Genomic DNA, 18,073 nt, shown 5'->3' with positions numbered 1-18,073 from the left:
CCCAGAGTCAGAATGGTCAGTTCTTTCTGTCATGATGTGAGAAGAACGACTCTGAATCAGGGCAACCACGGAGACAGTTAGATCAGTTTAAGAAAATGTTTATTGAAACAGGGAACAGAAAATGGAGTCTGGCAGGATCTTCCTGGTACAGCCTAGGGAAAAGATGGGTGATGGTGAACAACTGGTCTGAGGTGGAGGGAAGGCGGAGGATGCTGAACTCACGGGGCTTGAGGTTGTCTTGAGCTAGGAAGGATGTGTCCAGGGTCCAGGGGCAACTGACTCTGCACTCCTCAGGTGATGGTTTGTAGGAGGGTGGACAGGCAGGTGGGCTCCTGGAGGAGGGCTGCGGCAAACTGGCTGGGTTGGTGGCTAGGAGGGAAAAACAGAGACACAGGATTAGATCAGGTTTGAACACAAATCTAGGAAGCTGGTCGGTCATATACCACGCTGGTAGCGAGAAAGAACTGACGCCCTCCTCCTGGTCCCAGCTCCTTAAGTAGGCTCCAAAATTAACCGAGATGAGCTGCACCTGCCCATCACACCCTGCAGAGAAGAGAGAGACACAGACACCAGACCTGCAGCATGACAATAATATTATGTAATATTAGTTTTCTTAGGGCATATTTATGAAAATATTAAAAAAAAAAATTATCTGGTGCACACCTTTAAGCCTGTCTTATGTTTGATGTGTCTGGGAGTCAGCACACACAAATTATAGCACCCACACTCCTTTGAGTAACTTCCACATGCCTGAATTTTAATCCTGCAAAATGTAGAAAATTTTGTAACTTCACAGACAGCTCCGAGGTGAACAACACGGTGGAAGACTGACAGCTCCTACTTGCAAGGTATCGCAAATAAAAACATATAGAAACATCAAATTTTTTCCCCCATAAAATACATGAACTGTGAAAAACCATTTGAAAGGAATTACTGAGTTGCTCTGCTGAAGTATTTTTAAATTTCTTTGCAGCTTTTAGTGCTCTTTGGTGGAGTCTGTGAATTAGCCACATCTTATAAGGGTGTTTCCTAACCCTCTCCACAACACTGAGACTAAAACAGATTTAGTACTGAGCTCTGGTTCGGTTATTGAAAGGTTTTGGATTAAAATTGATGAGAATTCAAAACTTTTTTCTTTTCTAGATTTGCAAAAATTTTAGTTAGGTTAAGGAAATTGGCATGCAGGATGTTGTTTTGACTATGTTTCACTGTAGATCTTCATTTGTTATAGTGCAGCACAGTACAGGCTATAGATATTCCTTATTGAGTATTGGCTTTAAAGCTTGTTTCAAAGCTTTACAACTTGCTTTAGGGAGGTTATAGCTGGACCTTGTTGTTATTTTTTGAAAAAAACTAAAGCTTCTCTTTTGCAAACCTAGTGTTTAGTCTTAACATATTGACGAATGCTGAAATCCAATCAGAAGTTTCATCAAAGTGTTTGTTAAAGGCTGTGCAACACTAAGGCAACCATGTTATTGCTGCTTTTAATCTTTTAGAATTTCCCCCTAACTGCTTGTTTGTTTTCAGTTGAATGCACCCTGCTGCTCGTCACTTTGAGAGAGAGGCAAAGGTCTGAAGACAAGCAAAAATCAAGGGAATTTATGCCTGAGTGCGCTGACTTTTACACATTTCTTGGCTTTTCTATACACATTCCCTGTGTTACCTGCTCCACAGCAGCCAGCTTCTTATATTCTTCAAATAAATGACATTGACATTGCTACTTAAAATGTTCACCAAATTATTTCCAAACTAGATTAGTTTTTATTTTGTTGTTTTGTTATTATTAATTAATTTATAGTAATATACATACTGTACATTAGGGGTATTTGAATTTTAAGCACAGAAAAAAATACCAGAATAGGACATTGGTTCAGCTATTTATGTGTTTCACACTTTTTTCACGTAATCGAACTGGCTCACCTCTTAGTGTGAGGAATCAGAAACATGCGACTTCCTGTGTTGCACCTCATCTCAAGGCATGGCTGGAGGGAACAACGTGTTTTCTGCACAACATGATGAGAGGAGATTGATGATTCTATTCAAATGAGCACATCCGCTCACAGACACTTCTGGAACCTTCCCTGAAATGCTGGCTTCATAGTAATTGTTTTAATCTTATGGTTTGCCCATTAGTTCCCTTTTATCATGTATATGTTGCATTAATCCATCAAGACCTTAATATCTGATTTTACACATTGTTGCTTTTTTAAATTTTTAAATCCTGCTTTAAGATTAAGATGATTGGAAGTAACTGTATCTTTCACAAAGATGCCAAAAAAATATGCTCCTGTAAGAGAGGTAGAGTTTCCTAGTATCAAACATCCACATATATATTTTATATCATATGCTTTATGTAAACGAGAGCAAACAGAAAATGGAGGAAAATTATATTTGACAGCAGGAAATTCACAAAAAGTGTAATAAAACTTTCTTGTTGTTTCATCATGGAGGTGTTTTGATATACTTAATGAAAGCTTCACCATATTGGGTAAAAAGCTTTGCCTGTATTTTTTTTCCAGGAAAATGTGCCCTGAAAGTAATTAAAAAAGGACCCCTGTAAAGTCATGGAGAGTCCATATTAGGTTTGATCAGCTCAACCACTCAGATCAAAGGAATGAAGTCAGTTTGATAAATCAGTTTCATGTCCAACTCCTTCAGGAAGAGTGCAAAAATCTGTTTTTTTTTTCAGCAGAGAAATGCCTTCATTGTCATTCTAAGTTGAGCTCTCAGAGAATAAATGCCTCCCTTCCTCTTTTACCATAACATATACTTTGATAAAAGTAATGCTAAAGTTTAATGTTTATATTTAAACTGAAAATAATGGGGATATAACACAATAGGTGTTATATTTGTAGGTTAAGATTCTCAGTCATCCAGTTCATGCAAATCAACAAAAGGTAACATCAGTGGCCTAAATTGATGCAGGCAGCTATGGGTGGACTGTTGAGTTCAAACAGAGGGCGTGATTTACTCTTCTGAAAGCCTATCATTTATATAGCTTGCATATGTCTATGCAAATTTTCAGTTAATGGGTCATGACAACCACAAAGAAAAATTTAAATCAGAGGTAGCCAGACCAAAACTTTTCCAGGTGTCTTTGTCAATTTACCAGAGCTTCAGTGCGTTTGATGTATATAAACTTTTAGTATGGATTCTGTGCAATGTTTAACACATGGAATCCAGATGCGCTGCATCATTCTGGACTATTTGTTGTCCTACAAAGGTTGTTAGACAAGCAGGGAGCTATGCAGTGGACAAAAAATGATCATAGACTGATTCTGGAGCTGGATGTTGTTTTGGACAATAATACAGCCTGATCTTTTAAATGTTTATTAAACACCAGATCAAGTGACTGAGGTAAAATGTTATTTGAAGGTCAACTGATGATCCATCAACAAATTAGGGCTATTTAGCCCAGATTACACTGGTTGGGTCGGACTCTTTTTAATCACTTTTTTTATTTCACAGTGACTGAAGTTTTCTTTTCACTTATACCCAGTGCCCAACATTTAATTGGGTCAGATTGTTAAAAATAAATGCCACCATGGCTGCAAAGTAAAACCCCACTTTTCATGACCAGGTGGTACTCAGAGAGTTTTGGGTAAAGTTTGCTGAAGTTTTATAAAGAGAGAAATGTGATAAGCCGTCCCGTACTGTCCCTTGTTGTTAGATCACTATTTTACTTTTCTGTGTTCCTGAACTCCTGAAGTATTTGACAGTTTAGTTTATTGAAATGTTGAATTCATTGTTAAGGCCCAAGTCTGCTCCATCTGCTACATACATACTGTGTGATTCCATTGAGGCAAACCTGGCTGTTTTCTTTTGTAATTTAGAGATTTTACTTTGTAAAACCCTGAGGCGGAGGAAAACAAGATTTCCTGTTTTACTGAAATTTTTGCTGAATTGCTGCATAGTTGGAGAAATTTTCGACCTGGGGTCCATTTTTAGGAGCTGTTTCTCTTTGCAGAGAAATGTGTCTGGTGTGTTTATCCCTATTCAATCTTAATGAGTGCTAAGCGCCACAACATCTTACAACATGTTTTTATGTCGGATCGGATGTTTTGTGCTTACAGGGAATTTATTTGGCTGGAAAAAGCTACTTTAGGTTGAAGCAATAAAATTTTTTTTCGCTTTTTGTCTCTGTTTTGGAATAAAATCAAAAGTTAACGTTAACAATTCACAGAGCAATGCAAAAGTTAAAAGCTAAATTGGCTTGTTTAATCAAACTAAAGCCAACTTCACTTATGTGAATATTTCAAATATTGCATTGTAAGGAAGGCTTGTGGCTCTGAGCTTATTTCCAGTTCTTTTTGCCTGGAGTTACCTGTTTAAATAAAAAAATAGTTCTTTTCTAATTGTAAACAACTCTCAAATAGGACTTAAAATTGACCACATTTGATCCAAATTCAGCAGAGAAATGGTGGACAGTTACAACGCTGGGCTCATTGTCTGGATTTTGTCGCCAGCATCCAAACGAATGAAGAATGAACCATTAAAAACAGTTCTGGTGGGTTCTTATACCTCAGTGATATCAGTAAATGATGTGTCACTCTAAGTCGGTGTCTATCTGATAGGCCATCTCATTATAAGGTGTTTTCCCCCACCCTAAGCATGCTTTCTCGCTCCTTTTGCTATTATTACAGACATATGCTCTATTTAATCAAAGCTGGCCCTTGAGAAAATTAACTTCATTATCATTATTTCTTTATAGACCTCCTCGTATCTTCTCATTATTTTTCCCTAACCTTGTGACTTACATACATATGAAACATTAGAACTTATAGCCTTATAGCATGGGTAGGAAAACTCTCTAAATAATGCAGTATTTATTTCTATAATATTTATTCACCTTTTTTATATAGTTTAAATATTTAATTGACTGTTTAACAAGTCTTTTCAATGATTGACTTTTGAATTAATGACAATGAATGATTTTTTTTCGAAGGATTTTGTATTTTATGTTGGGATCTGGAGAAGTACCACCTTTCTCCAGCAGAGTGCGCCGTGGGTCTCCTGGGCTGGAGCCCTCCTGCACACCTGGATCTCGTCAGCCCATCAGGAGACCTGCTCTACTTAAGCATCTGCCAGACCTTCCTTCAACGCCGCAGTGTTGACCAAGTTTGGTTAGCAAACCTGAGCCTCTGTGATTACTAGAATCTTTGTCTCCCAAGAGAAACCCAATTCTAACCTGCCTCTGTCTTCTCACTCACAGGAAACCTGTCTCTTGTCTGAAGCTCTGGATGAGCTTAGCCTGTTACCTGCCTGCCTGCCCTAGAGAGCCAAACGTGAAGATCTCACTCTGGAATCCATCTGCTGCTCTCAGGGAAAGAGCTGATCAGTCAAAACCAAGGTCTGTCACTGGAAAGTCAGAAGCTAGACGCTGCTGCTGCTGAGCACTCTGCTGAACCAACAGTCTCTGGACCCAACCAGTTCCCTCTCTCAAAGGAGAAAGCCTGAACCTCTTCAAGGTATTTCCAGAAACTCCTGAAACTCAACAATTCACCTGTTTAACTGGCTAATCAAACTATCCGTCTCTGCAGACGCCAGAGAATCCTGCCCGGACCAGTTTCCTGAATCCAGTCCATATTATTGTTTGTGAAAACTTTCAATAAACTCTGTTGAACTTTTTATCAGTCTCCAGTGGTGTTCTGCATGTGGGTTTAATCCCTAAACCAACCATGACATTTTAAAATGCAAATGCAGATACTATTGACATTTTAACTGATTACACGAAATAATAAAGACCAAACACTAGACTTTTTGTTATAAAATGACAAATTATAATAAATAAATGAAGAGTAATTCTAAAGTCTTTATAAACATTTAGGATTCTAAACATTAACTCTTTGGATTTCTGAAATGTTTGACCATTTTGTAACATACAACTTAAAAACAGAATAGAGCAGATGAAGGAAAATAAATGCATTAGAAAAATGCATTTCAAATCAATTTTTAAAATTTCCCACCCAAAACAAGACATCATAAGCAAACAATTATTTATTTCCATGATGAAATATTTTTCTTCATGACAAATTCTTTGATTTTGTTAAGCTTGTGATGTTATTATGATGCAAAAATCTGTCTGGAATTACCGTATATCTAAGGTTTTTCTGATGCCCCAGTTTGTCTTTTTGGCAGTAAAACAAACTATTTAAAATTAAAAAGCAAGGACTGTAATTGGTTTGATGGATAAGGGAAATAACTTACAGTATGACACCATCAGGTTTAAAACAGTTGTCTAGACATTGATCCCTTCCTACAGTCTGAATCCTCAGTTTAAGCCGCTGATGGTTTGATTTGTTAATCTAAGTCACAAATAGGTAGTTTAGAAAATTCTGCTGAACTTGACAAACCAAAGTGTGAATATAAGAAAAACTGTTGTCAATGTACTGTCATTTCAGGAAAACAGTCTAAAACGGTTATCTCCATTTCAGCCTACTAGTGTCCTAGGTGAATTACTTCTCTCCTTGCTTCTATTGTCATCTACTCCACCTAGTCCGTGTTTCTCCTAATCACATCGACCTTGGTTCCATACAAAGTGGTTTCCTTTCATCTCAGTTGTATTTCGCTTCGTTTTTTTGTCTCTTCATTGTTGGGTTGTTTGTTACCACCAACCTCATTCCATGCGTTATCTCCATCTCCTTTAAGTTTTGTCCTTTTCGTTTAAATATGAAAAGGACAAGATGCGCCTGCCGATGTCCTACTGCCACTTTGGTCCTGCTCAACCTCTTATGACAGTTATTCCTTTTTTTCTTACATCTTTGCAAGAAAGAATTGAAATCTCTGTTCATCTTAAAACAACAAAGCTTGTTTCCTTAAGTTGTCAGCTTTAATAACCTGTGCAAAACTGTTTTACAGGGCACATTTGTATTGTATACTTACTGTCATTTTTTTTTTTTTTTTTTTATGTTTCTCTCACTGCATTTACTCGAATTACTCCTTATCTCTTATTGTAGAAAGGTGGTGTGTGTACTTCTGTATCTAAATACTTATTTACTCCTCATGCCCCTTTGTGTTTTAGTGACCATGCCCCAAAGGAATTTAATGGTAGCTTACATTGGCCCCCATTTAAAATGTTAAAGAAAAATGTACTGACAAGAACTTTAGAAAATGAATTGATTGACTTTTACAACACCTTACATGAGCCAACGGCTGTCTTTGTAGACCCTAGACTGACTTGGAAGTTTTCTCTTGGTCTAAATACATGACTTCAAACTTGAAACTGTGATCTTTTAATTCTCTTGGGAATACAGCTTCCTTCAGAGGGAAATTACTTTCTCAGAAGGACTTGAAAGTGGGATGATTTTGTAAAAAGCAAGGATGTTCCGAGATGTTGCTTGAATCGGTAAACATTAAATTGCTTTTCGTCACAGGGGGCATCTAATGTCGGTTGTCATTATGTCTATTGGAAAAGAAACCGATCTTTAGTTAAAGCATGAGTTTTTTTTTGTTTTGTTTTTTCCTTTACATTTAAACTTGAAGCTTTTTTCTAATTTAACCTAAGAAAGTTTTTATTTTTATTTTACTTGCGTTTATCTAAAGCTCAGCAAAGTTTCCAAACTTACTTTGTTGTTCTGAGAAAAAGAACTCTAAATCTTTGGAAAAATAAAGGATTTTTACTCTGATATTGTAAAAAAGAAATAGTATTTTTTCAGCAGCAATTACATTTTTGTGTATTAAATTAGCTTTCCCCAAAATTAAAAACAAGTTTTTTTGGAATGACTATGCCCTGGATGAAGGAGTACCTTCACCAGCATTTAATTAGCCTATTTATATATCACACCTCACATTTAAAAGAATGCAAGGATAAAATGTCTTTAAATACATTGTGTCAATGTCTCTTTCTTTGTTTGAATAACCTGTTTGGACCCTCCTTTCAGGTTGACAGTCGCCATAACCAAAAACCAAAAGACCTGGCGTTATTTTAGCTCTTTGGACTAAACCATGTCGCTGCCTGAGGGGTATTTGGGGTTTATTTTGTTGTTGTGTTAGTTTTATGTGTACTTCTTCCTTGTATTTAGTATAGTTTAGCCAAGCCATTATTTAAGTTTTCTTAAAGTTTCAGTTCAGGAGGTCACTTTGTCTATAGTTTGTTTTTAGGTCTGGTAGTTATGATTTCATGGCTTTTTTATTGAGTTGATCTCTTTTATTGGCCTGTCTGTTTAAGATTTGATTGGTTTATTTCGCAATAATCAAAATAACTAGAATATGAAAAAAAAACATATGTTGCCTGTAAATTGAAACAGGTTGATGGATGGAGTCCATGTCTCCCAAATTTGAGTTAGGTGGAGAAATACAGATTTTAGTTCCTAGAATGGCCTTTTTGAAACACCTTAATTGCATGGATCAGTGTTCCTACTTGCCCAATGGAAACATCTACACTTAAACAGTTGAGGTGCCTAATTATGAAGCTTGACAAACTTAGCAGGAAAGAAAACATTCAATTGGGTGGAAAACTTTATCCTTCTGTGGCTCTATACACTTCAGCTATGACCTTATAGCTTGATAAACTTGGCAGAAATTCCATTGATGAGGCCTCAATATTGGGATAATGCTATTCTGAGCAGAAATAAGCCGAAGAAAAAGCTTAACAGTGTTGCGCTACTTTGACATATTTATTGTCTACCTCAGTAAGAGTGGTAAATATTTTATTTAATCAGATAATATTTAAACTGTGATATATTGTTCTTTGAACACATGCCCTACTGGCTGTGTGTTATAATGAGCTTGATTTGATGTAAATCAAGCTCAAATTAAGGTCAAAGAGAAAATTCTGCACATATATAGAATAAATTCAACACGACTTCTTTTCAAAACATAAGAGTTTTTTGAATTTTGAAGACCCAGCCCTGACCCATCTTCAATGCTCTAATTGAGGGAAGGAGATTGTTCCTCAAAATCTCGCAATACATGGCCTCTGTAATCCTTTCTTTAATAGAGTAAAATGCACTGAAGCTTAGGCCTAATATTCAGCAGACAAATTGAAAGTTTTAAAACAGGTTTATTTAAAAATAACAAAAAGAGGACGATGGAAACTCATTGGAGCGGGTTCTCTTATTCTCTGCTGAGACAGGTAACTCAGATCAGTGACGAGAATGATGAGCAGAGAGGATTACAAAAAGTCACTGACCTCGTTGAGAGTTCAATCTGAAACTCAGAGAAGAGAAACCTGGGGGAGATGTCCGCCACTTGCGGTTGTTACGGCTGAGCAGAACAGACGCCAAACTGAGCAGAACAGAGTGGAAAAAAGGCAAAAAACAAAAATATATGGGCAAAAAACTGAGAGGAATTTTACAGCACAGAACACTTGCTTAGATTGTTAGAGTAACTCACACTGAGACAGGTTGAATAATCCGACGCTGATGGCAGGAAAGCAAACAGCATAAATAGCTGCAGGAACCAGGTGAATCAGATCGACAGTAATCAGCTGCAGGGCCAATTAGGCAGGTGAGCAGGAGTAGAGGAAAAAAAACAACCATCAGCGCCAGGATTATGACAAATAGGGATTATGCGTTAGCCCTGTCCCATGTGCAGGTAAATACCCCCAAAGCCTGAATCTACCACCCCCATGCTTCACAGTAGGGATGGTGCTCATCATTCTTCTTCCTCCAAACACGGTTAGTGGAATTAAGAGCAAAAAGTTCTATTTTAGTCTCATCGTACTACATGACTTTCTCCCATGACTCCTCTGAATCATCCAAATGCTCATTGGCAAACTTAAGACAGGCCTTGACATGTGCTGGTTTAAGCAGGACGTTTTAGTGTATTACCAACAGTAACCTTGGAAGCAATGGTCCCAGCTCTTTTCAGATCTTTGACCAGCTCCTGGGCTGATTTCTCACCTTTCCTAGGATAATTGAGACACTACGAGGTGGGATCTTTCATGGAGCCCCAGTCCGAGGGAGTTTGACATTCATGTTTAGCGTCTTCCATTTTCTAATGATTGGTCCAACAGTGGACCTTTTTTCACCAAGCTGTTTGGCAATTTCCCCAGAGTGCCTTGGACGCGTACAATTTTCTCTCTTGTGTCTTTGGATGGCTCTTGGGTTTTGGCCATGTTAGCAGTTGGATTCTTCCTGATTGTATGGGGTGGACAGCAGTGGCGGCTGGTGAAAAATATTTTTGGTGGGGCTGATATAGCCTAGTGTATGTCTCCAACTAACCCGGAATAAGAATTCAAATAAACAATTGGACAATACATACAATTTAACAGTAATGATTTAATTTACTATATAATAACAGTAACAGTGATGATTTGGGTCACTGTGACGGGGTTCTTTGGCCTCCAAGAATCCAGTCTCAGTCGGGTTACCGGTGTTGGTGATTTATTGAGCTCAAAAACTCAAAACAGGGTGCAAAAGAAACTAAACATACAAGATACTCTGGGCCTCAGTCTCCCTCCAGTTACCAGCAATGTAACAAAGAAACAGAAAACAAAAATTGCCGCTTTTCTTCCCACAGCCCTCATTAAATAGTTTAAGCCCCTCACCTCAGGCTCTCTTATTTCTGATTTCTTCTCATTAATCAGTTTTGTCCATATATTACCTCCACAAACAATTGATGTACAAAAACAAATAATTTTTACAACTTAATTCTTTTACACAGATTCATTGACTTATTCAATTACACCAAACTGGGTTTGAACCCAGCAAAGACGCAGCCAGACTGAAGATGACAAGTCCCCGCATAAACACGTACACACCCACACCCCCCACATACCCACACACACACACACACACACACACACACACACACACACACACACACACACACACACACACACACACACACACACACACACACACACACACACACACACACACACACACGGCTAACCCCACTGAAATATTAAGTGTGCACCCTCAATATGCCAGCAGGTAACCAGGACAGCTTGTGTGTTTTAAGTTAATAGAGCTACTGATCTCAGCGCGAGTGTATTGGTCCTCACAAACACAGTATAACAGGAATGTGTGTGTGGCACGCAAAGTTAGAGAGGTTGTTTTAAGCGACGAGGTGGATTCGTCACAGTCACAATAACCATGAAATGAAATGTTCATATCCTACAACAGGGATGTTCTTCTGGCAAACGGGTAGATAAATAAGGATCTCACCGAATTTGGTGGAAGCTGCATCTCGCTCGTTACATTCGCCATCTTCCCTCTAATTGTCTGCACCTGCGCTTGGGTTCAGAAGAGAAGCCTGTAAAAGCGCAGTATTTTCAGCGCCCCAATACCATAAAGTTCCGAGACGCTGATTGGCCATTAAATTCACCTAGCGATAGTACATGATTGACAGATTCTCTGCAAATGTGGGTCAGTCTGATCACAGCCCCCAGAACAGAGACGGTAGGAGTCTGTCTGTGGAAATCCACAAATTAATGACAGTAGATAGGGAAATGTAGTTTATATAATTTGTTTTGCTTATAGTTACACAGTCTAGAGAGTAAAACAGACATTTATGAGTTAATTTCTAAAAATATATTTTACGTTTCTCTCTTCTTATCAGGGAGGGCGGTGCCCCAGCGCCCCCTATGGGCCGGCCGCCACTGGTGGACAGGTGTCTTTATACCAACAACCTCTAACAGGTGCATCTTATTTAGGATGCTAAATGAAGCGGAGGTGGACATTTTGAAGACAGACTAACAGGTCTTTGAGGGTCAGAATTCTAGCTGATAGACACATGTTAAAATACTTATTTGCAGCTTTCTTAAAGAAATAGATAGTTAAAAAATCATACATTGAGATTTCTGGATTTCTGTCTCTCACAGTGGACATGCACCTACAATGACAATTTCAGACCCCTCCAGGATTTCTAAGTGGGAGAACTTGTAAAATAACAGGGTGGGTTCAAATACTTATTTTCCTCACTGTACATGAATTTGCCTTGGCTTACCTAGGACAGAAGCCTCCATATGAATCGTTTTTAACCTTCCATACATCTGATTCCTCCCCTTACCTCTAAACATTTACAACAAAACTGTTAAAGATGATGTTCATTATTCATCAAAAGCATTCAGATAACAAAGCAAATTAGACAGAAATTCACAGTTTGGATGGTCTTATGCACCTTGGATATAAATTAAAATAAAATAAATAGTAAACTTTTTGGTATTTTAATAAATGTACCACCTAGTTTTTAGTTATTAACGAAATCACAGTCGACAAGGTAATATCTTTTTTTTTTTTTTTTTTTTTTTTTTTTTACAAAACAAAAGTATAAGCCATAATGAAAACCTTTTTGAAAATCAGAGTTCTTCTGAACATACTGGGTTGATTAAAGGCACACACATGTAGGTCATAAAGAGGATTGTACAGTCCATTTACATGCTTAGCATTGATAGTAACAATGGGGCCTTTAGGTTTTTCAAACTGTGCTAAACAGCTGATGATGGTGTGCAGTTTAATAGATGACTGGCTTTCAGTTGAGGATCTCATATTAGAAATGTGGGCTTTATGAAGAGCTCATTTGCATGAGACAATATGAGCAACCACAGCATTCTCACCGTCAATAAGACGTACAAAGCAACATAATCCAACAGTTGAAATGAGATCCCTGCAGCAACAGGCTGCGTCTGAATGTCAGGCTGACATATTACTGAATGGGAGAAAGATCCACTGAAGGTTAGTGAATGCTAAACCAAATTTTCCATGCTCAGCATGGGTTACTCATCAGTCTGTTACAGTTGTTCAGATACTCACAGTTTAATCTCAGCAGGCCATCTGGTGTGGCTGCCATGGAGACCAACACATCTGCCCGTACACCTTGGGTCGACACGCATCCCTTATCTTAACTGTGTCTGGATTTGTTTTATCCAGATTACCTTTGTGCCTGACATTAATCTCTACAGCATTTTGTGCACAATCAGATTGCTCTTTTTGCCACAAAATGCTAATTCCTCTTCTTTTCCCATTTTCCATTTCAGATTTCATAATAAGTCTTTAGCAGCAATTACAAATCATAACAAAGACTTTTTCTAATGAAAAGGAAGAAGCTAAAGCTATTTACCCTGAACATTGTTGGTGCACCTTAAGCCTAGATATTCAAACCTGAAAGAGGGAACAGCTATGTTAAATGACTGTTCCAAAAAAGAAAATAATGTATAATTTCATACCTCTTGCTTTTGTGAACCAAAAACTTTCTTTCAAAAACCTATTGTGTTTTAAAAGATATGCAATGATCCATGATATTCATATTCCTTCAAGCTTTTTTTTTCCATTTGAGGCACAACTTGATTTCTTTTATTATGATGTTATGTGATAGAGCACTCAATAATGTCAGGTTGTGTGGAGGTTTTAGAGGACCCAAATGCAGAGACGGAAGCTGAAGCAGTTTCTTGTACATTTAATCTCCCAAATGGCGGCAACTGGAGTAAAAGTCCACAAACAAAATTCAGAAAAACAAAATCCAGGAGACATCACGGAAACCGCATATGAGGACCAAAGAAACGACAAGGAACAAGCAAACAGTAACTAAAAAGGAGGAGTATATATGGGAGACAGACAAAGACTAGGCTCATCATCAGATTGGGAGCAGGTGTGGACAGGAGTATTTCGAACTGAGCTAGGAGAAGGAGACTGACACAAGATGGCAGCAGAGGGTAAGAACTCGAAAACAACACAAATTAAATGGAAATACATAGGAAATAAAATCAACTTAAACAGAACCAAAACCACGAGGAATAATAGGGAATTATTGGAAAGCATAAGAAAAATGAGACGTGGGTATCAGACCGTTTGGCTTTTAATAATAAGTAAAGTGTAGCATTAGCATATAGCCCTCTTTACTCTGCCATACTAAAATAAAATCTATGTAACAAACTTAATCTAAGTTCATCACCTTGGTGGTGAAACAAGGTATTGGCAGCAGCATGCTGTGGAAATTCAAAATCTTTTATTATCTGTATATTTTTATGTAGTCTTTCAACAAATTAGGACTGAAGTTGCAAATTACCAAAATAGTGAAATGCTGTGTTCACAGCTATATACCAAACATAAGAGATATTATCCCCATAAAAAGAAGCTAATACACAAAACAAAATCAACTGTTCACTCCAGGGAAGGCAGCCAAAAGCAGGTCAGCTTACAAACGTTATTCTTTCATCATAATTCCTGCGATCAAACAAGGTGGCGGAAGCATTGTGCTGCAAGAAAGCTTTTCGCAAATAAAGCAGCCAAGCTAGTAAAGACCATCTAGATAACATTTTGTGGACCGATCTTATCCATATAGTGCAATACTTACAGTGAAATACAGTGGTAGCATCATGCTGTGGGACAGCTTTTCCCCAACAAGGAAAGAGAAGCTAGCTAGACTAAAAGTAATGAAAGTAATGAAAAGAAATGTTAAAATTCACATTTATTCTGAGTTTGAGCTCAGACTAAGATTCTTGGAATGAAGACATTCAAAGTGGAAAGAGGCATTCCTCAAAGGACTGCATTGAAAGGTGTTTCTATAAAGTACCGTCTGAGAGGAAAATAATATAAATACAGACCACACTTTCTTTTCACTGCACAGTTATGCCCTACTTTTTTTTTATAAAACTCAGTTGCACAAAAATACATCAAAGTTTGTTAGTAAAGGACAAAATAGGCAACAGTTGAAGGATTATTAATACTTTTATGAGGGACGGAATATCTGTCCACATAATAAGTCTGACACTGCTTAAAACCCTTGACATACTCAGGAAACCATATAGACTAGTCATTATAGGCATAATAACTGTAGTTACATAAGGAAAATCATAGACCTCCATACCAGCTGATTTGAAAAAAACACAGACTGCGTACACAGCACAACATTTGAGAGAAAAAGCCTTATCTAAACCCTCAACCCTTTGTCAGTTTAACAGTTTCAGCCGTAGACAGCATTTTATTGCGATATATTTAAAACTTGGGGGAATAAGAACAGGAGGCAACGGCCTTTATGGGCAAATCAAAGAGCTGCTCTTGTTTGCTGTGTGGCGTGGCTGAAACCTCAGGGACGACGAGACACAGACCCGATTCCCCCCCCCCCATTCCCTAGCATAATGAGAGGTGACAAGAATACAATATGCAGTTCACAAGAGGACACAAATTCAGGATTGGAGGAGGAAGCGGGAAAAAATATCCTGCTTTGCTAAGAAATGATGAAACCGGGACAGGTTAGAACAAATCAAAACAAGCCAAAAAGGAATAAAAGTGTTTTTTGTTCAATGCTTGTATCAGTTAAACTAACAGCGAAGCTGGTCTCTTTTCATTTGGCAGTTTGTTAACTTAGATTTGGAAAATAATGGGGAGTGATGCAGAAGTAAAAGGACACACACACAGACACACACTCACCAATATTTCATTCTGTAACCTAAATCATTTCCTCCAGCACCAGCAAACGTATGCATGACTTGGCATCAAATAGCCTACAGAAAAGCATGCAGCCTGATTATTTAATTAGATATTCTTTTAGATGAGTTGCTCCATACGGATCAGAGAGTGTGGATGCATTATATGTAAGGCCTTACAAGTACAAGCTCTTCTGAAAAAGCAAACTCATTCAGAAGTTAATGAGTTGAGGAGAGTTAATTAATTCATCTAGAGACAAACACAGACAACACACACGTTGTAAACATGCACACACCCAGCTGTTTTGTTTTTTCATCTTAGTTTTAATTTTTTTGTTGCTGATATTTATGTAAACAAGGAATGCTGTGCGTTGCAAATAAAAAAAAAAGATTAGGAAACTCAGCGCTTGCAAGGGTTAGGACTGTTATTAATGCTTTAGTGGTGCAGAGATAAGCAAAAGTGCAGTGAGAGCAGAGGATGAGCAGAAGGTAGCAGCAATCTAGCATGCAGATACAAGCGTTTGGAGCTCTCTGCTCTACCTCAGGCACCCTTCTGCCTCCCTGCTGCATGGGATTATTTTCAAAAACCGTTGTCTGCAAGAGACGATTATCCTGCAAGAGTACATGCTTTTTAAAATTTGATTAGATTAAGCCTTAAACTGTCCTCTAGCTGTTCTGGCACACATGCAGACAAATGAATAAATCAACAAATAAAAGAAAACAAACAAACTGGATAAATGAGTCAAACATCTAAAACAATAGCATGTTTTGAACTAATATGTGCAAAATGCACATATTAGTTCAATAAAAGCAAACAACAGAAGCAATTTGCGATGCATAATGATATCAAAGCGGAGCAGCTCTGTTGCATTAAAATCGCGTAGCTTTGCTGTGACAACTAGAGAGATGAACTGTGCCACAACTGCAGCAGTGACTAAAATCAGCATCTTTGATCTGTGAAATCACAATTGAGCATTTTTTCGCTCTATTTACAGATTTAACAAGCATTTAAATAACGTATTTGTAACATACAAGTAAAAAAGAGGCAATTTTGCAGAAAGGACACGGATTTTTCAAATTAATTTTTATTCATTCCCGGAATGCCTTTCGGTGCACTTGTGTTGTCAAGAACAAGAGCAGCTCTTTTAATGTTTTCTTTTATTTACAGCTTGATTTCACATTGAACCTTTTGCAAAGTCATGGACATGAGGATCATCGCTGTAATATTATAATTATTATAAGTGGTAAGTGCAGCCTATTCATGCATTTAATTATCAGTCATGCATTTAATCCATTGCCTTGGGGTGCAGTGGGCTGCCATTGTGCGGTGCCCAGGGAGCATGTCATTGAACATCCCATCACCATTGATAAACATGGTGGTGGCAGCATCATGCTTTACAAAGTCTTTCAATGCTACAAAAAAAAAAAAAAAAAATTCACACAGTTTGGTTTAACTTTCAGCAGGATAGGAGCCAATGAAACCAAGGAATTTTTTAGACATTCAGACTCCCAACTTGTCAAATATTGACACTTGGTCAAGCTCTCTGGGAATCAGATAATGATGGGTTTCCGTCTCCTCATATTATGATGAGACATGTTGTTGCAGGAACTTGCAAAATGTTTCGATGAACTGCGAAGTAAAAAACTAACCCTTACTCATCCCTTCCCCTAAACCTAAAGAAACACTAGTTTACATACCACACCTAAACCTGTCAACAATAACTTTTGTGGGCTAAAGTTTAAAAAGATTGTGTGATTGTTACATGATACAACGTCAGAAACCTGCCATTTACCCTGGGTGCCAATATATGACGAGAGGAGCACTACATCCTCCTTTATTCCACATTCAGTTTCCAGTGGGTTTGCATTTAGGTAGTAGTATGAACAAGCATAATAATAATAATAATACATTTTATTTGAAAGCGCCTTATCACAACACCCAAGGACACTGTACAGGCAGATAAAAACATTAAAAACAGGGAGCTAAAAAGTACAAGCATAAGATGCCACAGAAAACAAAACAGCAGAAAGTAAAATAAAACCAAAGGAAGAAAAGGAAGAGAACAATATTGAAGTGATGCGTAGGAACTAGATGGGATAGGACTGTCTGAACAGGAAAGTTTTGAGTCTGGATTTGAAAAGAGGGAAGGAGTCCAGAGTACGGAGATCCGGAGGGAGGGAGTTCCAGAGGTGGGGAGCAGAGCGACTAAATGCCCGGTTCCCCATTGTGACCAGACGGGCCGAGGGAACGGAGAGCTGGAAGGAGTGGGAGGATCTTAGGGAGCGGGTGGGAGTTTTAACGTGAAGGAGATCTGAGATGTAAGATGGAGCCAAGCTGTGAAGGGCCTTGAATGTAGTTAGGAGGAGTTTGAAGATGATTCTTTGTTTGATGGGGAGCCAGTGGAGTTGTTGCAGGATGGGAGTGATATGATGAGAAATGGGGGTCCGAGTGATCAGGCGTGCTGCAGAGTTTTGGAGGAGCTGTAGTTTCTGGAGGGACTTGTTTGGAAGGCCAAAAAGAAGTGAGTTACAGTAATCGATGCGTGAAGTGATGAGACTGTGAACAAGAATGGCGGTAGTTTGGGGAGTGAGGGAGGGACGGAGACGAGAGATGTTACGCAGATGGAAGTAGGCAGACCGGGTGATGTTGTTAATGTGGGACTGGAAGGAGAGGGTGCTGTCGAGGACGACACCCAGACTCTTAACCTGAGGGGAGGGGAGGACAGTTGAATCATTGATGGTAATCGAGAAGTTATTAGCTTT

The 18,073-nt window shown here is 38.3% G+C and overlaps 1 protein-coding gene and 1 long non-coding RNA gene across 2 annotated transcripts in view; both read right to left on the bottom strand.

Moving 5' to 3' along the window:
• Positions 1-115: 115 nt before the first annotated feature.
• LOC119783597 lies at positions 116-539 on the bottom strand. Its single transcript, XR_005280823.1, has 3 exons — positions 444-539; positions 223-369; positions 116-152 (listed from the first exon to the last, which is right to left on the bottom strand). It is a non-coding gene; the product is annotated as an uncharacterized LOC119783597 (long non-coding RNA).
• Positions 540-17,398: 16,859 nt separating this feature from the next.
• LOC119783592 overlaps positions 17,399-18,073 on the bottom strand; it is a gene marked incomplete at its 5' end in the record, with an annotated part of 32,205 nt that continues 31,530 nt past the window's right edge. The window contains 1 exon segment of the mRNA XM_038285187.1: positions 17,399-18,016. Coding sequence (XP_038141115.1) covers positions 17,399-18,016 — 618 coding nt within the window.

Source organism: Cyprinodon tularosa, unplaced genomic scaffold, assembly GCF_016077235.1.
Source record: "Cyprinodon tularosa strain WSP-4 unplaced genomic scaffold, ASM1607723v1 ctg208, whole genome shotgun sequence".
Taxonomy (NCBI): domain Eukaryota; kingdom Metazoa; phylum Chordata; class Actinopteri; order Cyprinodontiformes; family Cyprinodontidae; genus Cyprinodon; species Cyprinodon tularosa.
This window is presented reverse-complemented; position numbering and strand designations above follow the sequence as displayed.